General features: G+C 37.7%; 2 protein-coding genes across 2 annotated transcripts in view; one reads left to right on the plus strand and one right to left on the minus strand.

The window, feature by feature from the left end:
* The first annotated feature begins 3,530 nt into the window (after positions 1–3,530).
* On the plus strand, positions 3,531–15,029 carry SPATA22 (spermatogenesis associated 22). Its single transcript, XM_038376051.1, has 8 exons — positions 3,531–3,573; positions 4,030–4,158; positions 6,097–6,157; positions 6,303–6,395; positions 8,155–8,512; positions 10,108–10,237; positions 13,381–13,478; positions 14,838–15,029. Exons 1-8 carry the CDS (start codon positions 3,531–3,533, stop codon positions 15,027–15,029), a joined length of 1,104 nt encoding a protein of 367 aa, XP_038231979.1.
* A 3,628-nt stretch (positions 15,030–18,657) lies between these two features.
* Positions 18,658–26,116, minus strand: part of LOC119844855 (transmembrane protein 211-like) — a 156,769-nt gene continuing 149,310 nt past the window's right edge. The window contains exon 3 of the mRNA XM_038376255.2: positions 18,658–20,598. Coding sequence (XP_038232183.1) covers positions 20,372–20,598 — 227 coding nt within the window. The 3' untranslated portion in view covers positions 18,658–20,371. The remainder of the gene's footprint in view (positions 20,599–26,116) is intronic.

Genomic DNA, 26,116 nt, shown 5'->3' on the forward strand with positions numbered 1-26,116 from the left:
GAGAGTGTTGCTCCACTTAAACAATAAGGGCTCCATCCCTAGGGGAGGAGAGTGACTCCTCTGCAAGGCGCACAACTCATGCCAGACTAGGAGCAATGGGCAAAACCCAGCTACTTTAGCTAGGATCCCCTGTGTGAACTAGTAAATACTGCGCTAGGCAGTGGATCTTCTACACTTAAATAAATTGATTACAATGAAGATAAGACTAATAATATCTGTAACTGTAAAGAGTGGGCATGTTTTTCCTATCCAGATAACTGGGGCACCGGGACCTTTTCACCCCCACATAAATGAATCCTTTGTATATATTTAATTGGTAGCCCTATTAAGCGCACTGTACATCTTGTAAAGTTTTGTACGAAATACTGTTGGTCAGACTATCTTGCAAAGCACCCAGAGCTTAGGGTAAGGGCAGTTCTAAAAACACACACACACATCTCCAGGTTTCAGAGTAGCAGCCGTGTTAGTCTGTATTCGCAAAAAGAAAAGGAGGACTTGTGGCACCTTAGAGGCTAACAAATTGATTAGAGCATAAGCTTTCGTGAGCTACAGCTCACTTCATCAGATGCATTATGCTCTAATCAATTTGTTAGCCTCTAAGGTGCCACAAGTCCTCCTTTTCTTTTTTGCGAACACAGACTAACACGGCGGCTACCCTGCAACCTGTCACATCACTGTTCAGGAGGCTTTACTGCCTGTGTCTGCTGGAGGTCTGGCGTCCCCTAGGCACTATCCTGGGCAAGCACAGATGCCATCAAATGCAAAGGGAAATTACTTTATTCAATCTCCCTACTTAGCTTGTGCTCGCCCCGCGGCGCTGTGCGCCTCCTGTCACCTGTGCCTGACACAGCCCCGCACCCTCCGCACGCCCATTCACCCTCTCAGAGTCTCCCCCAGGCCCGAGCTGTGGCGAGAAGGCGCGAACGCGCAGGAGCGGCGCTTTCCCGCCTCTCCCCCGCCTCGCGCGGGAGTAACCGCTTGTTCCAGCCGTTGACTTTTGGCGGGCTTGTTACCAGCCTTCCCTCAGACCCGTCCACTAGCTCTGCGCAGAGTGCTGCTTAAACCCTGACCCTGAAGCTGGGGTTCCCCGCTTGCTGAAGCCCTGGGAAGGGTTTTACCCCAGTTTCTCCTCAGCTCCGTGTCCCGTCACGGGCTTGCCCCTCAGTCCTTAGCAGTGGACCCGTTTTTATCTCAGCATCAAGAAAATAAAAGTCACTGTAAAATCACACACAGCACAACAAGATCTGAGGCCATACAATTAAATTACAGGATTGTACGTTTTTTAGTTTGTTTCATTTTACAAATCTCACACATTTGTTTTCATTGGTGGGTTATGGTACCACCAAAATGTGTTTGAAGTACAAACTATTACAGATCTCAGGGCCAAATTCAGCCCTAATTTATGCGTGTGCATCTGTCATTGATGTCCATGACATAAATTAGGTTATAAATTAGCTAGAGAGAGAGAGAGAGTCTGTCTATTTTAGGCATTAGGTAGTTGAGCTCTGATCCTACAAACATGAAAGACATCACACAGATCATAGTTAAGCATGTACATGAGTATTTTCAGCATTTTATATGCTAAGAATCAGGACAAGTAATTAATGTGTTTGTGACTTTTTACTATTATTATTAATTTTGGTAATCATTTAGGGCTCCATTGTGGAAACACACAAGAATAATTTTTGCTGGATCAGCCCCTATACAATACGGCCAACTCCAAGTAGCATTGCTACCTGCCCAGGTTTTCCCAGGATCATGACTTTTTTGAGGTAGCTGTCCTGGGAAATCTGTAAGGGTACTCAGTAAACTCAGTAAAAACTCAGTAATGCATCCGATGAAGTGAGCTGTAGCTCACGAAAGCTTATGCTCTAATAAATTTGTTAGTCTCTAAGGTGCCACAAGTACTCCTTTTCTTTTTGCGAATACAGACTAACACGGCTGCTACTCTGAAATCAGTAAACACTGCCAGCTATCCGGTTTTATGAGTTGTTCGGTTTTATGGAAGTCCTCTTTCTTTATACCTCAGATATGGCAACAGTAAATTCAAACATTAAAAAATGTTGAGTTGGGACCCCCAAAATGACAATATTAGTTAAAAATAATAAATTAAAAGATTAATTAAAATTAATGAAAATGAAAATGTGAATTAAAAGATTAAAAATAGTAAATTTGGGGTTCTTTTTATTTTTCTTTAGATTTCTGAGACTTTAAGGTATACAGAACTTGTTTCACCTTTTCAAGCTTTTCTCTGCACCCAGGGATAGAAACTTACTTTATTTATTTAATGAAAGCTATGATTCTCATGCATTCTCTTGATTCCAGTAGGTTAAGCTCCAATAACAACACCCAGTATCTTAAGACTCACAATAAAATGAAGGAAGTTGGCAACACTGCTTATATAGTACCACAATTACATATCATTTTACAAAAGTTTTACAAAACTCATGTTACTATCACATCTAGAAATGAGCAAAATTTAATTATTCTGTTATAGTGATCTTATGTGCACAAATATGTGACACCGGGTCAGATGCAATTAAAGCCATTTTAAACATTTGAAGTGAAATGATATAGATGGAATAGAAGCTCAAACTGTGGTCTAGGAATAAAATACCATATGTGCATTCTAATTCACTGTTTTTACTTATAATACCGTCGTGGATTACTCAGAAAGGAAGCGTGGCAAACAAAAATTCATTTATGTCAAATGTGAATGTAATTTAAAAGTTAATTTCTGTTAATTCTTCTCACAGAATCTCCTGTTTATAATGATGGATTCTGGTCATACCAAATACCTGTTGCAAAAGGAAAGTGTTTAAAAGGTTTTGGGCCTATACAGTATTCTTTAGAACAGCAAATTTATCTCTTTCATTTTCACATTGTGTGCAATGGGTGCAGTGACACTATTTTTCATAAAATAGTTAAACCTTCAGTTCTTATTCATAACCACAAGGCATTCCATTTTGATAATTAACTTTTCAGGGTTTATTATAGCACCACACTTTAAAACAATGTTAAAGTTATGGTTAAGTCATCACTTTCCTTTTAATTTCCTATTTTCAGGGACTTATACAAAATTACCCTTTGAATTGAAAGTTATAATGATTTGTTTTCAATTGAAAGGTGAAGATTTTTTTAGAATGTTTGTTTAAATTTATCAAAAATAAACCTGGACAAAAATAGATGTAACTATGCAAAATATTTTCTTTACTTCAAAAATGTAATAACTGGGACCCTGACCCTGGAAAGTCTTACTCATGTGGTATAATTTTATGCACATTAATGGTACCACAGAAATCAGTGAGACTACTCGCATAAGTAAAGCTAAGACTGCGCCTAAATTGATTTACATAAACTGTTACACAAATAATGAAGTGAAGCTGATGAAAAGCTGCGTGTACTTTAGTTATATTTATAATGTGAATTAGAGTTTTTTTTCTACAGGCAGATTTAATTGAAATATAACTTTCACATGGGGAATTTGGAATAGTGAATAAATTATTGCATATTTGGATATTGTGAAAGAAATGAAGAGAAATTTAAGTGACAGTTCATCTCGTAGCACAGCAGGTATCAATCACTTTTGATTACTGTACAATTTGAAAATAATGTTATCAATGTATTTACCCAATTCTGCAAACATTTCCTACTAAGCCAGACCCCAGTGCTCAAATAGAGTTCCACTAAATCTGTACCATATTGGAGGGTTGAGGTCATAGTGGTAATGTTGAACTCGGTGGAACCATTCACAGAGTGAAGAGTTTAGCACATGTGCAAGTGTTTGCAGGACTGGGGTTTTAGATTGTAAACTCTTCAGTGCAAGGGCCCTGTCTTCCTTACGAAGAACCACGCTTTCAGGTGATATAAAATAAATAATAAAGATAATAAAAATGGATAGAAATGTTAATTAAGTAATTATCATTTACCCATTTTATGAATGGAAAAGGTAGATTGTGTATCCCTTAGCCAAAAGGATTTGATGGCATTCCAATAGTATCTGATACAGTTATTTTAATTTATATTTAGGTTTTCTACCTGTACCACTGTTCAATCAGAAAAAAAGAACCAGACAGCCGCTCACTTCAAATCCACTTAAAAATGAGCCAAGTACCAGCACTGTGACTCATAGTTATGACTTTTCTGCTAGAACAACTGGTAAAATAAGATTTTTTTTAAAAAAAACCAGCATTTAAGGCAGTTTTAATTTTAACTTTATAATAACATTTTGCAAAAGTTTTAAGTCATCTTTATCTAGAGCTCACAAGCATACTTTAAGTTTTCTGTAGAAAAATTCATTTTGTGAGAGAAAAATATGTTCTACTCTTTTCTGTCCTGCAGTAAGTTTCTTTCTCCTCTGTATAATTAAGCCATTTTAATGTGTGCTTGCAGGGAAGTTAACATTTTTCTGTTTAGAGAATGAAGTAGCATGTTGGCATTTAAATGCCTCTTGAAATAGTAACCTTTTGGTTTTGGATGGTTTCAATAGAAATTCAAGGTCCATGTTACAGGATGGATCATTTATAGTGTGCTATTGTAGTCTTGTAAAAGAGAAATAATCTGTCCCCAATACTGTGTTTTTAAAAGGCTCTGACATAGAATTCTGCCAGGATTATTTATTGTCATCATTGTTATCCCTACAATTACTGCTTAAAATAAAAATTTCTTTGTGCTTACTACAGACAGTTCAAAAACTGGTAGCTTAAGCATCAGTTAGAAAAAAGGGTTAATTAAAACTCACTTTGAAAAAAGTTGTGTAATATCAATCAACCAGATTCCCCATTGATCTGGACACAGAAGTGAAATGAAGACAGACACATGGATGGATTTTAAGTAGGAGGGTGAAACTTTTTATTAAACTTAAACACAGGAGAGGCGTGCTACCCACCCATCACCCATATTCTCATATACCAGACATTTTAAGTATTTCCAGTGTGGGGGTTACAGGCTCCTATCAAATAACTCATAACTTGGAGCACGCTTTCATAGACTCATAGAATATTAGGGTTGGAATAGGCCTCAGGGGGTCCTCTAGTCCAATCCCCTGCTCAAAGCAGGACCAACACCAACTAAATCATCCCAGCCAAGGCTTTGTCAAGCCAGGCCTTAAAAACCTTTAAGGATGGAGACTCCACCACCTCCCCAGGTAACCCATTCCAGTGCTTCACCACCCTCCTAGTAAAATAGTGTTTCCTAATATCCAACCTAGACCTCCCCCACTGCAACTTGAGACCAGTGCTCCTTGTTCTGTCATCTTTCCTCAGTTAACATCCCCACCCCTCCACGACTCATCTTTCTGAGTTCAACCAATCCCACCCCTCCATCAAGGGGACAGAGAGTGCAGAAGGGAGGGGACCTCCACCCACATGAGCCACAACATCTGTCCCTATCCCATGGGCCCAATGCCCATTAGCAAAATCCCATGTCTTTTACCTCTGGGAACCCTTATTTTATCCTTTTAATGACACTGGAAACCGGCTGCAAGTTGTGTTGAATTAGCAACTCCACCAAGTATCTCTGTTAGGTACTAAGTGCATTTCTGCCTAATCTACTGTGGCTTGGAGGTACTACAAGGAAGGCTAAAAAGCTCTCTGTGCCTCTGGCAATTGATCCTTATAAGAGAAAAAATTCCTTCCTGACCCCAAATGGGCAATCGGTGAGACCTGCAGCATCTGTCAGGCTTGATTCCCCTTCTTAGTTCAGGGTGGGTAGGGTGAGGCTACTGGAACGGAGCCAAAAGAGACTTCACATGGCCCATCCTCCGTGTTATATCCCTGGAGCTGGGGGATGTGAGCCAGTCAGTGTCCCTCCACTCCAACTGGCCAAGGGTTACCAAAGACTCCAGTAGGGCCTGGGCACAGGAGAAGGGGCCTGATGTCCTTCAGCAAGTATCTCCCTCCCTCACTGCTGGGACTGTCCCTTTCCCCGCCAGCTCATCAAGTTCCCCCACCTGTTGAGGCAGGTGGGTGTGGGTGGCATTTGGTTTCTTATGTGCATAAAGCACATACATAAGTTTTTGCAAGAGAGGGCCTAAGTATATTTAGTACATATACGTATTTTCAATTTTTATACATATGTCATCCTTTGTCTTTTAAGAATTAGGGTGGGAAGTTGCAAAGCCAGAGCTGGCTCAACTACAGAAAACGACAAACAGTGGGTATGTAAAACCAAATTTTTTTTGCCTTCTAGTTTTCTTTTAGCAACTTACTCATTTAATTATTTCATAAAATACAATTCACATATTTAACCTATAATCAGGCTGCTACTCTGTCATTCTAACATTTAAAATGTTTCTTTGAAAGACAAATAGAACCTTCTATGGCTCCTTCCCTGTTGAAACAAAGCACATCAAAGTCGAATATATCAAATACTGGAAAGAACCTGAATATTTTGAGGTTGGTACAATTTAGAATTTCTTATTATCATTAAACAGAAAAATATTTATTCTCATGTGAAAGTAAATCTGATATTTCTTATTTTTTCATGTTCTTATAACATTCAAAAGAAACTTTCTGAGTCTTAGATAATTGCCATGCTCCCCAACCTATATTTTAGTTTTGAGCCAATTTCCACTGAAATCAATGGCAATCTTTCCTTTGACTGCAGTGTACTTTGGATCAGGCGTAAAAGCCTAATCCTGCAGTCTTTACACAGGCAGCACTCTAGTAATCAATGAAAATTTGCCTATCAGACAACTCTGAGTTGGCAATGTTGCTTATCTAATTTATCTTTTAACTAATAATTTATTTCTAATGGTATATTAGCCTCTTTGGGCATGATTACCAGGTCTGTATACTGAAAATTTTGTATACTTTCAAACCAAATTTGCATTTTGATTTCAATGGTTCCAATTCAGCAAAACATTGTTTATTTGCTGAATCAGGAACTACATAAATAAATGCTTAGAAATGAAAGGTGATCAATAAAGAGACAGTAGAACTGGAATAATTAGGAAGAATTCCAGAGTCCAATTTGTTTCTTCTAATTTCAGATGTGATTTCAAAAAATAATTTTCAGCTGCAAAATCTGGATTCTTTAATGCACCTTCCCATTTCAATTGATAAATGGTACAAATAAACACAATTTGTTGTTAAAATCTCAAAACATATACTGCACACATGGAAGGATCTGTTCCTTCCTCCATGCCCTAGGTCATATCATACCATGAATTTTCAAGCAGAACTATTTAGCCATGCTGAATTATGCTTAAAATTTGATGCTCTGATATAGTCTTATGTGACAAACTCCTATTGACTAAATTGGGAGGTGTGGTTGTGAATGAGGGCAATTATTGCCCATTATTTATACGGAAAAAAGTTTAAGCAAACTTGAATCTTAACTGGAAACAGAGTAGCAGCCATGTTAGTCTGTATTCGCAAAAAGAAAAGGAGGACTTGTGGCACCTTAGAGACTAACAAATTTGTTAGTCTCTAAGGTGCCACAAGTCCTCCTTTTCTCTTAACTGGAAAGTCAGTATTGAGCCTTATTACAATCCAGGCAAGTGGTTGCTTGGGGCTGTGCTCTTTTGGAGGCCCCACATCCCATGGAAACATTCCTATCTGCAGAATAGTTACCTCTTTCTATTTCCAGCTGCAAGATCAGTGGGAGAGTAAGTATCTTTCTGACAAGACCTCCCTAATTTCACCTCCAGTGGCAGGACTGGAGGTGGAAGCAGTTAATTGGCTTTCTTTATGAAGTGTAAGGTCCTGAAATCATAAGCCAGCCTTACAGCCAATTGTAGGAGGAATTTTTGAGTAGTGACCCTGGGATGAGGGTTCACAAAGGAATTCTTTTCTATAATTTGGAGAACTTGCATTTACTGTGTATTTAATTTGAGAAAATCATTTTAAGGCCCTGATTCGGGAAAGCATCCCTGTTCAAGACACCAGTTAAGCACATGTTTAAAACCCATTGAAGTTAATGGGAGTTAAGCACATGTGTAAAATTAACCACATGCTTAATCACTATCCTGAATAAGGATGAAGTTAAGCACATGTTTAAGTTCTTTATCAGGGCTTAAAGAAATACAGAGTGTTTTTTTAAAAAAATTCACAGAATAATCTATAGAATGCACTTATATACATTTTGAATATGCAGGTCAATATTTCAATAGGTATTGTGATATTGAACCATATATAATGGTTTCTTCTGCAGAGCAGAAGAAAAGAATACCAATGCTAAAGTTTGGAACAGAAATGAGCATATGTCACCAAGTAACAGAACCAATATGATATCTGATAGTGGAATCATTCGAAAGTTTGAGAATATCTCAAATAGTCTGAGAACTGTTCAGCAGCACAAACTACCTGACCATCATAAGGCATCACAGTATATTGAGACAACTGTAACAGGACAAATATATTCATCCAAAGCACAATGGCCAGTTATATCCAGCACCACATCAAGAAGTCTACAGGATCATAGTCCATCATATACATTTAAACATAATATTCAACAAAATAAAGTTAATGAAAAACAATTTGATCATGTTCCAGAAGACAAAATGATTCAGGTAAAATTTTGGGGAGTAGGAAGGGGAAGAAATTACAGGCCTCAGGACATTTCCCAAGAAAATAATAAGGGGACAGATGCTTGTTGGGGAAGGAAAAGTTGTTTGAGGGAAGATGAAGCCACCGTGAATTCTAACTTTGGGAGGCATCCATGAATTCAACTTTGGGAGGCCTTGGAATTAAGATTTTCATATTAAAATAACCTAAAATTTCCAAACATTCACAAACAATTACTACTACGCCCTATGATCACACACACACCCTCGTCAGCCTCCTGCTCAGAGTCCTGGCCTTTTCTTAGAATTGTTCCAGAAAATTTTGTGAAATGTTGGCAGCAACATTTTTGAATTGTGTTAAAGGAAGACATGCCCTCACTTTAATGTAATTTATTGAAATAATTTTTACTAGTGAGATAAAATTATGCTTCTTCAAGTCATATGTTGTGAGGAATACAATATAGTGGTAAATAGTGATTCTTATTCTTCAGCTGTTTGTTGAATGGTAAAAAGTTGCTCTGCTTTTAGAAAAGCCGGCTTTGTCTCTTAGTTTCTGTAGTTGGTTCTTTTCTGTAAGGAGAACAAATATATGTCTTTATGAGTATTGTACTCTAGTTTACTCTTCCTATGCATTTACAAAATCTTTTTCAAATCAAAAGAGCACACTTCATAGCTCTTGTTAATGCAGCTTGTTAATAGAAATAAAAATTCTGACTGATTTTAATCTATTCTTCTGTTCTTTAAACCTCTATTTACTTTTGGTGCGTCCCTCACTCTTGCATTTATTTTTTATTTTTCTAAATGCAATTTTCCTGCCAAAAATAGCACAAATTTAGACTAAGCAATGTTTCCATTGCTTATGTTTTTAACAACAAAAATCCCATCCTCCCTAAAGATATAACTTTTTTTTCTCCGTACCCCCATGCCATGCCCACCATTCACAAATGAATAATAATTATCTATTTGGTCAATGTTGACTTACATGATAGTACAGTATAAATCAGAAACAAAATAGCTGTTCATTATTTATTAGATTTATTTGTGTATGCTTTAGACAACTATGACTGCTACTCAGTCTGAAATAGGTGGCACAAATTTGTGTGTTTCAAGCAAGTTTATATTATTTCTTTGTCTTGCCAGCAACTGTTTTCTACTTGGCTGGACTCAAATCAGTGATCTGGTGCATATCCATGGGATTTTGTCAAGTCCTACTTATTCTCTCCAATTAGTGCGGATTTTGGGACTTGTGTTCTGAAGTCATTTAGACACGTTAGAAAGTCCAATTCCTAAATAAAATCTTCATTTTATTAAATGCCTTTTGTATAGGTGTGGGTATGAAGGAGGATTGTGTGACCATTGTTTTGAATAGGGGTGCTTATTTATTTGAACAGAAACAGTAGTCTATTGTGTGACTTTTGTGATTTCATAAAACAAGTTATATTGGAAGTGGTTTATTGGTGCTTTATTAGTATAAATAACTTAAATAATGTGTTTATTTTAAATACTGGATAATTAACATAAGAACAATGTGTAACTATCTATCTGACTTTAAAGACTGTAAAGGTCTCTATTTAACCTGAGTTCTCATCTTTCTCTGAAAGAAAGTTCCAGCATATCAATTAAAAGTTAAAGAAAAAGACAGTTCTCTCCGAATTATAAATGCAGTCATTGAAAGTATGAAGCATTGGAGCCAGTATACTTATAAAACTGCACTATTATTTGAAGTGTTAGGTATGTATAGTAGTTTATGCTATAGTTAAGAATATTGGTGGGTCAGTCCCACAAAGACAATGCAGTTTTTACTGTAAAGAGACAATAGTCAAAACATTTAAAGGACCAGTTCTCAAATGTTGATTAATATTTGACCCATTTTCCTTTTAATATTGACATGAGCCTCCAATTAATTTCATGTCTGGACAATTGTCTATATATCAAAGGAGACCAAAATATGAACATGGCAAAATGAAAAGTATCACCCTACAATATTTAAACTCTCCCCATTTTAATATTTCTACTATTGTCTTGATTTATGTTATAATATTTTCTAGCCAAGGTTCAAGGGCAGTATAAAATGAATTGTGCTAATTTAATCTGTGGTTTAGGCTGATAAAAAGAGGTGTGGAGTTTCCAGGGGATGAAAACTCTATTCAGGATTTTGTAGAACTGTGCAAAGCAGCCACAACTCCACTTACAGGTGGGTACAAAGGTAAAGGTATAGAGGACAGCACATCACCAAAAGTGAGCTGGCTGAAAAGGAGATGGCCACAGTGACTAGAGAGTCTGCTGATATAGCTCTCTGAAGAAGTTCCTTTTGGTAGAGTTCTCATAGAATCATAGAATATCAGGGTTGGAACGGACCTCTGGAGGTCATCTAGTCCAACCCACTGCTCAAAGCAGGACCAATCCCCAACTAAATCATCCCAGCCAGGACTTTGTCAAGCCTGACCTTAAAAACTTCTAAGGAAGGAGATTCTAGCACCTCCCTCGGTAACACATTCCAGTGTTTCACCACCCTCCTAGTGAAAAAGTTTTTCCTAAAATCCAACCTAAACCTCCCCCAGTGCAACTTGAGACCATTAGTCCACGTTCTGTCATCTGCTACCACTGAGAACAATCTAGATCCATCCTCTTTGGAACCCCCTTTCAAGTAGTTGAAAGCAGCTATCAAATCCCCCCTCATTCTTCTCTTTTGCAGACTAAACAATCCCAGTTCCCTCAGCGTCTCCTCATAAGTCATGTTTTCCAGTCCACTAATTATTTTTGTTGCCCTCCGCTGGATGTTTTCCAATTTTTCCACATCCTTCTTGTAATGTGGGGCCCAAAACGACACAGTACTCCAGATGAGGCCTCACCAATGTCAAATAGAGGGGAACGGTCATGTCCCTCGATCTGCTGGCAATCCCCCTACTTATAATCCCAAAATGCCATTGGCCTTCTTGGCAACAAGGGCACACTGTTGACTCATATCCAGTTTCTCGTCCACTGTAACCCCATGTCCTTTTCTGCAGAACTGCTGCCTACCCATTCAGTCCCTAGTCTGTAGCAGTGCATGGGATTCTTCCATCCTAAGGGCAGGACTCTGCACTTGTCCTTGTTGAACCTCATCAGATTTCTTTTGGCCCAATCCTCTAATTTGTCTAGGTCCCTCTGTATCCTATCCCTACCCTCCAGTGTATCTACCTCTCCACCCAGTTTAGTGTCATCTGCAAACTTGCTGAGGGTGCAATCCACACCATCCTCCAGATCATTAATGAAGATATTGAACAAAACCGGCCCCAGGACCAACCCTTGGGGCACTCCACTTGATATCGGCTGCCAACTAGACATGAAGCCATTGATCACTACCTGTTGAGCCCAACAATCTAGCCAGCTTTCTATCCACCTTATAGTCCATTCGTCCAGCCCATACTTCTTTAACTTACTGGCAAGAATACTGTGGGAGACTGTGTCAAAAGTTTTGCTAAAGTCAAGGAACAACATGTCCACTGCTTTCCCATCATCCACAGAGACAGTTATCTCGTCATAGAAGGCAATTAGATTAGTCAGGCATGACTTGCCCTTGGTGAATCCATGCTGACTGTTCCTGATCACTTTCCTCTCCTCCAAGTGCTTCAGCATTGATTCCTTGAGGACCCTCTCCATGATTTTTCCAGGGACTGAGGTGAGGCTGACTGGCCTGTAGTTCCCAGGATCCTCCTCCTTCCCTTTTTTAAAGATGGGCACTACATTAGCCTTTTGCCAGTTGTCCGGGACCTCTCCCGATCACCATGAGTTGTGGGATGTGATACAAATTAAAACTTCCTCCCTCATTTGAAGGAACCTTTACCTATAGCAGAGGTGAAAACACTACATGAATCCCAAAGGGATGAATTTCCCTCCAGCCGCAATGGGTTTAGCTGACACAAAAAAGTCCTCTTTACATCTTTCTGTGGCTTATTTGATTAACTGTGCCCACTAGCTAAAATCTGTCTGTACTTAGAAAACTGGGGCAGAATTTTAGTGGTGAGGCTTGGAACTGTGTCTATACAATCTGAATTCTTTGATAAAAGGATGAGCACAACCTAAATTCTTCATATACCCGAGAGACTAATCCACACTGTATAAAAAGCCATCACAACATCAGTTAAGAGTGTAGTAACAGGCTTTCTTTCTATTTTTCAGGATTATTACCTTTTTAAAAGAATTAAAATAATTAAAGCTTGAGACATTATTGAAGCTAAGAAACAGAAAGAAAATTTGCATTGAAAAATCCAGCTAGAAAGGGTACCAGAGTTCTGCAATAACTTTTTAATAGCATTAACCTGGGAATCAGTCCAAACCTGGAGTTCTTCTGAATATGAATTATTTTTACAACCTATTTCACTTTTGACTTTTATTGACATTACCTAAAAATAGAATCTGATAAAGGAAGCTAGAGATGACCAATTGTTTTAAGAGTTGGGGTGGCTGGGGATACCAAATGTAATATGAACGCATGGACTCTTTTACATTGGAAATGTTGGTTACAAATTTTAATGGTTTAGAATTGACTTGCATATATGAGTAAGTACAGCTTTAAGAAAACTGGCTCTCTCATGCACCAGTGCCTAGGGAGCTAATCAGTTTATAATCATGCTTACGAAAAGTACAGTTTTTCACCTACTTCACAGAGACAAAATATGTGAATTTACTATTAGTGTGCCATATATAGCCCTTAATTTGCAGTAGAATTCCCACTGATGTCAGTGGAAACTGTGCTAGTTAGAAGACTGACATCAGTATGTTGCTTAGTATTTTTGTCTATTGAAATTAATCTCACTTAATATTTGTAGCTCACAGGCTTTAATAGTGTTCTCATGTTTACATCCTGGTTTACTTCTTGACATATTGTTTAGGCACACTTGATTCTGCAGTCACGCCTGGAGCATATGGAGCAAAAAGTTTTGTCTTGAGAGATGGAAAGGAGAGTCTGCCATGTGTATTTTATGAAATTGTAAGTATTTTCTGTGTTTATACAGAATACACTATATGTGGTGCAGTTAGGAGGTTAATAACATGTATTCTGTTAACACTAACTTCTAATGTATAAAAGAAAGTTAAAAGCTGTATTGTTCACTTTCCATACAAAGTGAACAAACTGCTTCTTGGGTCTGTGGCAGTAAATATAGTTGCATTTCAGGCAAGTCCAAACCCCTGTTTTGCCAAAACTTGTTGAGAAATGTTTGTACAAGTGTCTTGGGGCTTTTTCAGATCAAATTAAATTTGAGAAGAATTTGTTTAGGTTGTGGAAAACTGGATTGGGATTTTGGAGGGAAACAACTATAAAGCAGAGAAGTTATGCTGCAAAGTTAATTCTTTTTCAAGGTGTGCTCTGCATATTTTTATTTGTAGTTTACACGCACCAACCCCTTGGTGCTACTGAGCTTTTGCAGCCCTCTAGAAAAGGCATACCTATTGGGATTGCATGAACATGCCTTCATAGCACTGACCATTCAGAAATGAGGCTATAAAGGGGCTATGCAGTTCTGGGCTTACATAATTGCCTTCTATCTATGGCAGTGGTTCTCAAAGTTTTATATGGGTGACCTCTTTCACACAGCAAGCCTCTGAGTGTGACCCCCTTTATAAATTAAAACACTTATTTTTATATTTAACACTATTATAAATGCTGGAGGTGAAGTGAGGTTTGGGGGTGGAGGCTGACAGCTCAGGATCCCCCATGTAATAACCTTGTGATTTCCCAAGGGGTCATGATCCCCAGTTTGAGAACCCCTGATCTACGACTAGCTGCAGATGTAGGAAAATCCTCTTTGTACCCAGAGGAATTTTATTTATATAATTTGGCCAAAGTTCAATTCTTCTCACAAAGAACATATAGCAGGAAGTTTTCTGTTACCTCAGTTTGTTGATTTTTTTTAAGGTAATTTGTGCATACCTCAGGATAGACTTGGGCCAAAGTTATTGTGGGTCTTTTGTCAGTGAGAACCCAGTATCTCCCCTTTCTATTCACTGCTAAGACATCTTTTCATCTAGCTTTGTGGTACTGCAGCTTCCCTCAGAACATATTATTTTCCACAGCTCTCTTCTTGTAATGGGACCACTTTTCCTAAGGGTTGTAGGGACAGCAATTGACAAAAGAAGAAGTTATTAGGGTATAGCTTCTGTGCAGCCATGCTGCCAGAGAGTGGTCAAAACCTGCAAGGGACTGTAGAGCTGATGTAGCCCGCAAACATTACCTAGCCTCTAGGAATCCCTTACTAACACTATTATTCTTCAGACATTTTGAAGAGCTTAGTTCATGTCAGAAAAGGGAATTAATTTTAACCTTTTGATTATTATACTTTTGAAATAGGATCGGGAGCTTCCAAGACTAATTAGAGGTCGAGTCCACAGGTGCATGGGAAACTATGACACAAAAAGGAACATCTTCAAGTGTGTATCTGTAAGACCTGCAACTGTTGTAGAACAAAGAACTTTCCAAGAATTTGTTAAAACTTCAGATGTTGAGATGAGAGAATGTGTGAAAACAATGAATGAAGTTTAAAGTAATGTTTATTTAAGCAGTAATTTAAAGTTGAGATCACACTCCTGTTGATCAATTAGCATAAAGGCTGCACATCTTGAGTATTTACAAAAGCTCATATTAAAAGTATCCTTTTATTAAATACTTGAAAGCACAATTATAGTATGTGTTATGTAAAAATTAAAATAAAATTGTTCTGGTTTGTTTCTACCATTATATTTCTTTGTTTACTGTGCTAGATTTTTTGTTGCGTGGTTTGTTAGATTTTACTGAAGGAATATGATCAAAATACAGGCAGTCCTCGGACTTAAGACACAACTGGTTCCTTACAATTGCGTTGTAAATTGGAACTTGGAACCTCAATCTACTCCATTGTGAAACCGAGCGTCGTAAACTCGAAACCTATAGTCATAAGTGAAATCAGGGTGTCCATGTAGAAGTGTCATAAGTGCAGTTCTTCGTAACTCGAATGTCATAAAGTCGAGGACTGCCTGTATTACATTTTGGTGATAAATACATGAATTTATACAGACTCTCAACTTTTAGCTAAACTCGTGCCCTCAATGTAAACAATGAATGGATTTCGCAGTGTTATCATGGAAGGTGGAGGGAGCATCCCATTCATAGCACAGTTTACCATCCCTTTTCTCTAACATTGAAGGTACAGTTGTAAGGCCCATAGAAGTCTGAACTGGGAGATGTCCAACCCCCTTCCACCAACCCCACAGACAATCCATTGAAGAGTTAATAATTTAGTCTTAGTCCTTTAAGGGGAAAGGAGTAGGGGAGAGTTACGGGGAGCTGGAGAGAGTGCAGAAGTATAGGGCCTCTCCATAGATGGTCTTAGCTTGTAAAGGATCTCAAAATGTCTAAGAGTATAGCGCTGAATCCACTGCCTACTCTGAGGGGAACCTGTTCACCCAAATTATCTACAAGATCTTTATACCATTTTCGTCCCCTTGGGCCTTGCCTGTTGGTTTCTCCATGAGAGGAGGCAGTCTAGCATCATGTCAGAAATTTACTGCGAATTATATGGTCAGTCAGTGCAAGTGTAAGTAACTGGAGCAAAATAAGGCACTAATTCCATCATTAACCTAAATGGCTTAGAAAAATCAGATAATCAATTCTAAGTGAGTTTATTGTTGCTTTTCAGTACGTTTGTTCCAAGAAATTATTTTGTACTTATATTATTAAGTACTTATATATGGTCAATATTTTGAAATAATTCATTTTAAGAATAAATTTTTTAAAAATTGATTTTCATTGCTGATAAACATAAATTATATGTAGATCCATATTCTGACTGGCTCTGAACACTCGATGAAAAATCACCTCTGGGCAGAAAGTCAGTGCATAGCCTGTAATACTGTAGTATTACTTAAGTCTTCAAAATAGGCATCTGTCATAAAAGTTGCAGCCAGCATTGAAACTGGGCTGCAGAAGTTGCCTCCCTTTTTCTGCCTCTCCCAAAACCCCTGTAGAAGTTCTACAGGCTAACGTAACAGGCACTGCCAAGCTGTTCTGGGATGAAACCTATCTTAGGTATTTATCTGGTCCCTATTATTAAAGTATCCAATTGCCTCAATCTTTAATGTATCCCCAACATCCATGTGAAGTAGGGAAGTACTATTATCCCTGTTTTACAGATGGGAACTGAGGCACACAGCAACAGTAAGTGAATTACCCAAAGCCATACAAGAGGTGGGAGAAAGTAGGGAACTGAACCTGCTTCTCCCTAGTCTCAGGATAACAGCCTACTACCAAGTGGATCATTATTTGTACAGGCCAGGGATCACAAACTATATGTTTGTATGCCTATGTCCTATACACAGACACCTATATAGATTATTCCTATTGTGGCCATTTCCTTATCCCCTCAGTCTCTTCTCTTAAAGTAACTGCTGTGCATTATATCTGACTGCAACTGTAAAACAAAAGCAAAGTCAGGAAAATAGTGAACAATGTGAATTATTTTATTATACAGTGTTGGCAATTGTAAATTTCACATTTAAAATAATTGAAATATTTTATTCAACAAGTCAAATACAGAAAACAGTTAATATTCTAAAAAGGAGGCAGCTAGTCAACGCAGAAACACAGTAATGGAAAATACAGCTTTTAGTTACACTTAAAAAATTATATATTTAGAATAAAACTTGAACCTGATCCGGTAAATTTTCTGTTTTTTTAACAAAGAAACTATTATACACAATATAACTCACAGACAATCCTCATTAAAAAAGTGATTTATCAGTGTTAGCAAATGTATTGGTAGTAATTCCCCCTATTTAAGTTCCAGAGGAGCTTCTGCAGTATATGCTTTGCTTACTCTGGTTTGAGTCAGTTACAGTATAATCTCTACCCAGAGTTATAAATTGGCTCTGAATAAGGACCTTTTACATGGCAATTCTGTCTACCTCATTTTAGATGTCACCAGTCTCCATTAAGTCTACATTATTTCCTTTCAATGTTTAAAATTATATAAAGGACGTTCAATATGGAAGCATTAGTTTCACTCTTTTTTAGAAAGTAGAGGATATTGGGGGGAAAAAAACTTGAGTTTTTAACTTGATTGTTCAAAACACTGAAAATAAATTTTCAATATGTAGTTTAATATAGCAATATTGTAAATTTTAAGACCCCTACTGAGAAAGTAGGGGAAAGTTATAAAGGAATTTCAGTCTATGCATCCAATCCTGCAAACATTTACACATGCAAGTAATTTTATTCACATGTGTAATCCTATTGATTTCAATGGGATTACTGATGGGCACAATTCTGCACGAGTAAAGATCTTTTTATAAGTGGTGACAGGATTGGGCCCTCTGTGTCTACTAGATATGTTATGGGTATTAATAGAAATCTAAAATTATTTTACTTTTAGTAAGCAATTAAATCTTTGCAAAAATGTTTTCTAATTTACACTAACAAATCACTTTTTCTAGTGAAACATCAAGTGAACAATCGTAAACATTACACAAAACAGAGAAAAACCCACAGAATACAATTTTTACACATTGTATAACACTTTCAGTGGTTGATGAGAATTTTTTTATATATTGATCATGTCTTGTATAATTGTTCTATTGTAAAGGCACAGATTGGTTAGGAAAGAAAAGCCTGCATCTCTCTCTTTACTTTGTGGTTATGTTTTTTTTATCTGTTTATTTTCTCACTTTTTACCTTCTGAATCTTATATGAAGCTTTCCAATCTATTCCAGCAATTTATGAAAAGAAGAGCATAAGACACTACTAAAAATGCTACATGCTACTTACAGAGAAGACTGAAGTCTATTCTGTCTACTTTAGGAGGGCAGAGGAAATTCCTTCAGCCTCATTTTTGTTAAATAGAAGATTTCATTCCTTAGTTCTCTATAACAAAAACCATAGAGCTCTCTCTATTTACTTTATTCAGCTTTGAAATATGCATTTTTAAACATTAATAATGTAATTGAATTATATTATAAATGGATGTGCATAATTTGCCCTTTGGAGCTCATGATGATGTAACAGTCAGCTACTTTAGAAAATAATGTAATGCTTAATTAATTTGAGTTTAGAAGGCTTCACAATGTAAACAAGATTGTATTTTTTGATACATATTGGAATAAAGTAAAGTGATTGTTCTATCAGTTCTCATTGTCTTATATTTCCTCAACATTTCTCTATCTGTCCCTTCACACACATTTTTCAGAAAAGAAGAAAGTCAAGAATAACCATTACTCAGGCTTCTGTAAATAACCAAAAAAGATAGAGAGACAAGGTGTGTGAGGTAATATCTTTTTTTGGACCAGTTTTTGTCAGTGAGAGAGACAAGCTTTTGAGCTTACATAGAGCTCTTCTTCAGCTCTTCTTTCAAAGCTCTGTGTAATCTTGAAAGCTTGTCTTTCTTACCAACAGAAGGTGAGTTAATAAAAGGTATTACCTCACCCACCTTGTCTCTAATATCCTGGGACCAAATGGCTACAACAACACTGCATACTACTAACAAAGATGATAGATTTGATCAGTTGGTTCACAGGACAAAATAAAAAGCAGAAAAGTAAGGTTCAGTATTAAAATATAATCGAAGAGGTTCAGTTCCTTACTAGTAAATATTAAAAATAAATAACATCCTCATGACCTAGGTACTGGATAGGAATTTTACTGTAATTTTAAAGGAGAAATATGGCAATGGAGTAATATTAGAACCCAATCATTCTTTTTTTTTAAGGCATGTGGTGCATTTGTTTGAATCCTTGGTGGTAATGAAACCAAAAATGCCATTCCTGGAACTAGACTTCATAAATTTCACACAAAAAATACCCATCAGATGTTACATTTTTCTAGTCAACATTACATTGGATGATATTGAGTCAGAGTCTGCCACATACTCACACTGAGTAGTATTTTACTCCACAAGAAATCACATTCACATGGAGCAAGATTCTAGTCAGCATGAATAAGGCCATCATACTCTGGCCCTTTCTGCCTTGAATCATGATGAAATGCGCACAGGTACCTTTGCCATCAGACATGTATGTTGTGTAAATGAAGTTTTTACCTTACAGGCTTATAAAAACCCCTAAACTATAAATAATTGTATACAATTCCATGCAAAATAATAATCTAAGAACTACGGTAAAACAAATGCACTTTTCCTCTTAATATATTTTTCTCCTTTTTAAGCTATTTTAGTTTTGGGCCTTTTGAAAAGGTTAGATCTCTTTAGCAAAAAGTTAGCTAAAATGTATAGCAATCACTATGGAGGCTATACTTCCCAATTGTTAGACCAGTATTAAAACATGTGCCTACAAACTACAGTATTCAGGCACACTCCTAACATGCACTGATTAAAAACAAACAAACAAAAGCACTTTTTGTTGCATACATCTTTTTTCATAGATAAGCTTCATTTGAGGCTCTGGTTTCTAGCAGTTTTTTTCCCCCACTCATAACTATAACAAAATATCATTATCAGATTTAAAATTATTGGGTTCATAAAACTTCTGACATTTAATAACATATAAAAGAGAATTGAGGCTTTTAACAGATTTACTGTTTTGAGACATAAAATAAATTATTTGGGAGGTAGACAGATGTTTTGAAGATAAACAGATTTTTTGACTAAGGCATTAAGCCATTATAAGTTTAGAGCAGCGTAAAGGCTGCTAATTAGTCTTATTTCAATTCCAGAGTGTTAGCTTCTCATGCTTATGGAAGACTATCAGTGCACTTTTGGTCTTTGTGATTCTGACCCTCTATCTCCCTCTCTCGCTCTCCTTTTTTTTTTTTTTTTTAGCCATACAGCTAAAAGGAAGTGCTATAATACTTTCTGCCCATTGATTAACAGGAATGTTTTGCTGTTAAATACTAATAAAATACTATAAAATAGTAGGTATTGGAGTTGGAGATATGTGCTCTTTTGGTGCATATTTTGCAAAGAATGGTAAAAAGAAAGATAACATGACTCCAACAATTGCCAACATGTACCCCCATCCAATCTGGCAGTCTCCTGCATAATATATGCTTGAATTCTCACAGAATTTCTTCACTGTAGCAGAGCTGAGACCGAAAGGATAAACCAGAAGTCCAGATGCCATGATGAATACTAGAAGAAAAAAAAGAGAAATTTTTAATACACATTTAATTCCGTTGAAAAATATTTCTTATGTTTAATGGGCAAATCTTGATTCAGTTCAGATGAATGGCAACATTTCCACTGGCTTCCAAAAGACTATGATTTGTCTCAAACTTTTTGGTTAGATTTTGGGATACAGTAGCATGTGACAGGTTTCAGAGTAGCAGCTGTGTTAGTCTGTATTCGCAAAAAGAAAAGGAGTACTAGTGGCACCTTAGAGACTAACAAATTTATTTGAGCATAAGCTTATGCTCAAATAAATTTGTTAGTCTCTAAGGTGCCACTAGTACTCCTTTTCTAGTAGCATGTGAGCAGATGAGCCAAGATAGAATGAAAAGATGGTACAGATAACACCTTAGTTGACATGGTTTCTTGATTTTCTCCCTGAAATTGTTCATTCTGTTGTTCTTGCTGGTTCTTTTTTTACCCCCAGTTTAGGCCTTACTAGACCTCTGTAGTTGTAGGGAGGAATCATACTGAGAACACTAGGAATGATATATAGTGATATATAATTACATGGTGAATATTTGCAAAGATGTAGATATTTTCAAATATCTCAGGGGCACTCAGTGGTGCAAGTAAGCCGGTAAGGTCAGTACGCCGAATCATTAAGACATTTATTGCCGGTATGCTGTCCCAGAAAGACACATTTTCAAGAATGAATTGTAGAGCCCTGTGCGGATACAAATTTATACCTGCGGATGCGGATATCCGCAGATAGAAATTGGTATCCACTGAACCCCTGGACTCTCCTGGGAACTGTAGCAGCGAAAGGAGCAGAACATGGGGCAGCCACTCCCAGGAGCCAATGTCCCGTGCCGGCAGCTCCTCTGGCGCGGCTGTACTGCCTCTAGCCCCGCCTCCAGCCATGTCCTCTAGCAGGGCTGTACAGATCCCAGACAGGAGACACAGCTATGTGGAAGGGCTAGGGGTAAGGTTGGTGGTGGCACAGCCACGCCAGAGGACGTGCCAGTGCAGGGCGCTGGCTCCTGAGGAGCGGTGGCCTCACATTCTGTTCCTTTTGTCTTTGCGGTTCCCAGGAGAGCCCTGGGGTTCAGTGAATATCGATATCTATCCGCGGATATCCGCATCCACAGGTATAAATTTGTATCTGCGCAGGGCTCTAGTCACAGAACATTTTTTGTGAGGGGGGGCAGTATGGGATGGGGTGGTACCATATCGGTTAGAGTTAAAATCTACTTGCACCACTGGGGGCACTAAATGGAAAGAGGTGAACTGAGCCCTAAACTTGCATGACACATGATGAATACTATTTGGCTTCAGAGTTGTTTTCACCTTTTGATGTATTTTTCCTAATGCTTTGTCTTTTCACATTTTTCAGAAATAAAAAAGATTCTGCCATACTCTTCTTGAGTTATGTGTTAGACTAATATGACTATAAGGAAAAAGTGCATTTTAGTTACAAATCACAGCATCTGTGATCAACAATTATTGCTCTTCTAACATTAATGTGTAAAAAAAGAGTACAATTAAACAGATAAACAAATGTCATTGCAATGTCTGATGAACTGTTATCTATGCTGCATTATTCAGCAGATGGTGTAAACAGAATCTATATTACCTAAAGAAAAAAATCATTGCCAGTTAGCCATTAATAGAAGTCAAGGACTAACTTCTGCAATATATAATGAATATTTTTCATATTTTAAGGTCATGAGTATGTAATTTGTTAATATACAAAACTGCTTTTCCATATCTGGTTATGTGTAATTTGATTGTCCAAACTGTAAATCATGGTATTAATTGGCAGAAAAATACTCTAAAAATTCACTGGTAGGTTTTCAAAAAGCACCCAGGACTGGCCTGACTTTGCTCCCATTGACGTAAAAAGGAGCAAAATTGGGTCACACCAAGGTGGTTTGGAAAGTCCAACCCATCCATTGTGTATAACCATTTATTGGAAAGTACAAGTGCCACTTATAAATCAATATTTTTTTCTTCTTTCTTCTACCCTCGATGCATCACAATGAATAATGAATAGTTGGATCTAAAAAAATCTATTTTATTGTATTTTAAAATTGTATTATCTTGTAAATCAAAATGATATTATGAAACAGATTCCCTCCCTTTTCCCCACTCCCTGAAAAACAAAGTAAGCAAACAACAAACAAACAAAACCCCAGAAGTTTAGAAGATGTCTATGATGTACTACCCAATGTTTGGTTTGAATTCACCGTGGAATGTTATCAGTTTAAGTTTCTATAATAAGTGGAAATCAGAATTAACCACAGCTAAGTGTGAACTGATAGATTATTCAAAACTTGTAAATATTGAAACAACAATTAAAATGGTGAAATAAACATTTTAAATAGTTCCATGACTGTTACAAGCAATTGTAATTGTACTGTGCCATTTAAGACTAATACACCATACTAATATTTGGGTTACTTCAGTTGTAAATTCTGAGAGGCTTACTCTAAGAAAGATTCATGTAAATACCTCTCATATTAGTTTATTTTCCTTCCCAAGAATTCTTTAGAAAGTTTGTAGGCTATTTGAATTCAAGAGGTCTGATTCACCCATACTCTAAGGCGGGATCGGCAACCTATGGCACGCATGCCAAAGATGGCACGCGAGCCAATTTTTAATGGCACGCTGCTGTCTGCCGAGGACAGCAGCATGCAATTAAAAATCCTGCCCTGCTCGGCCCGGCCCACTCTTCTCCGCCCCCGCCCACCGTTCTCTTCTTGCCGGGCAGGCAAGCTTCCCCCTCCCACCGCCTCTTCTCCCAGCGGGCAGGGAGAAAGCAGGTACCTACTCTATATGGACAAGGCCAGGATCACAGACCGGCAGTGGGCTGAGCAGGGCTGGCAGCCGGGACCCTGGCTGGCAGGAGCTGGCGGACGGAACCCCAGAGCGGCAGCGGGCTGAGCCGCTCAGCCCACTGCTGGTCTGGGGTCCCAGCCGCTGGCGCTGCTCAGCCCGCTGCCAGTCTGGGGTTCTGGCTTCCGGCCCCTTGCCAGCCAGGGTCCCGGCCGCAGGCCCTGCTCAACCTGCTGCTGGCCTAGGTGAACGGAACCCCAGGCTGGCAGCGGGCTGAGTGGGCCGGCGGGGTAAGATCAGCATTTTAATTTAATTTTAAATGAAGCTTCTTAAACATTTTGAAAACCTTGTTTAAATATGACAATAGATTAGTTTTATAATATATAGACTTATAGAGCGAGACCTTCTAAAAACGTTAAAATGTATTATTGGCACGCGAAACCTTAAATTAAAGTGAATAAATGAAGACTTGGCACACCACTTCTAAAAGGTTGTCAACCCCTGCTCTAGGGTATTTTGCTTTGAACAGTTTTAGCTAAGACAGTTTACTTCTAGTATAGCTAGGGCCATTGAATCCATTCCGTTCAACAGACAACACACTATACATTAAAACAGAAAAAAGAAAGGTAGAAATAGAACTAGTAGCACCGTACCAATCTCTGTTTCTTTCTGTGATAACTCAGATGAAGGTGTAAATAGAATCTGTTTACCAATAAATGGAGTTCTTTGAGCATTAATCAAGGTAGCTACTTTGATGATACCTCTTAAATGAATCCAGAAAGCAGTGCTGATTCTGGCACTGACTCTTATGGTTTGCCTTGCCAAGGCAGAGTTTTTGGGCCCTGCACAGAACCCAGACTCTTTGCCTTAGGCAGTTCTGAATTAGATTTCAGGGACTCCCAGGAAGGATGAACTGAAGCCAGAGCTGCAAGTCTTTCCAGGCTCAGGGTGTGCAAGTGCCACACCAAGCTCAGGTTAGGCCCCATCCCTATGCAGATACAGTTTTGAGTGTGTGCATCAGACTGCAGGCAGATGGAGAGAGATTATGTATGCTTCTTGAATCCAGGCCTCTGAGAGACCAGAACAACCATAAAAAGAAAAGGAGTACTTGTGGCACCTTAGAGACTAACAAATTTATTAGAGCATAAGCTTTCGTGAGCTACAGCTCACTTCATCGGATGCATTTGGTGGAAAAAACAGAGGAGAGATTTATATACACACACAGAGAACATGAAACAATGGGTTTATCATACACACTGTAAGGAGAGTGATCACTTAAGATAAGCCATCACCAGCAGCAGGGGTGGGAAAGGAGGAAAACCTTTCATGGTGACAAGCAAGGTAGGCTAATTCCAGCAGTTAACAAGAATATCAGAGGAACAGTGGGGGGTGGGGTGGGAGGGAGAAATACCATGGGGAAATAGTTTTACTTTGTGTAAACAGAACAACCATAGGAGCTTTTCCCAAGATGAAGCCATACTGCAAAGAAAGTAGACTGCATCATGTGCAGCAAAGTTTTATAACTACTATAAGCATATTAAATTGCTAAAATATGAAAACTAAAATTTAAGATAAACTAAATTCCATTTACACACACACATACATATCTAGCTAAGGGCACTGAGCTTCCACAATGAAAGAGAAGGAACTGAGGCATTTGGGATCATAAGTCAGTTGAATATCCTCAGCCCTGAAAGTTGAGTGTCATGAGATTACACTCATACAACACCCAATTAGTACTGTTTTCAAACTTTTCCAAAGTGCTGCAGTGCCCTGAGGACAACATATCCTACAAATTATAATGTGCAGAAACCACCTTGAAGAAACATTATTACCAGAATGGCCAGTTTTCATACAGTTAGTATATTTAAAAGCTATTATAAGTGCTAAGATATTCAAATAGAGAAATATATCAATATATGTTAACCTGTAATCCACATGTATTGTGATAGCTACTTATTAATACTGTTGTGTACTGCAACTAACAAACAGCATAATTTATTTTATCAGAATTGTCCAGTTTATGATGATAACTGGATATGCAAAATATTCAAAATCAAAGGTGAAGTTTTTCATGTTTCATGAACAAACTTGAAATGGACCTATTTTGTTGAAAAACTCAGCACATACCACAAATTTTTCATTCAAAAACAGTGCTTCTTTCCCAAGAAAAGTAGGCCCATTTCTGAGTGAAAATGGAATAGTTCTGAGCAAAAGGTAGCTGTAAAGTTTAAATTTCAGTTTGTGCATATTGTCAATATAAAAATAACCACTTCCTCAAATTTTGCAGAAATCAGAAACAAAACAGTAAAACTGTCAGGCAAAATTATGCAACTTTTCTTTTTTCTTTTCTATTTTTTAACCATTTTAGTACTGCTTTGAACACCACTGGCTACATTAATATTTCCTATTTTTCTGTCACATTGTTAGCTTTTTGAAAACAGACAAATGCCACGCTTTAAATATCTGTCCATATATATTTCCTTATTTACAGAGTCAAGCAGAAGTATTTTGAAGACTTTACAATACAGTGATATCAATATTTCAATCTACCATTCAGTGATGTTGTTTTGTAGTCTCAGTTAAAGGCAGAAGCTTTTGGCAGGAGGGAGAAAAATCACTGGAATGTTAGACTTGAATCTATTCTAACATCAAATAGGCTAATAAGTTGCCCATGGCTCCGTATTCTCAGGCTTGTCATAGA

Source organism: Dermochelys coriacea, chromosome 17, assembly GCF_009764565.3.
Source record: "Dermochelys coriacea isolate rDerCor1 chromosome 17, rDerCor1.pri.v4, whole genome shotgun sequence".
NCBI classification, from domain to species: Eukaryota; Metazoa; Chordata; order Testudines; family Dermochelyidae; genus Dermochelys; species Dermochelys coriacea.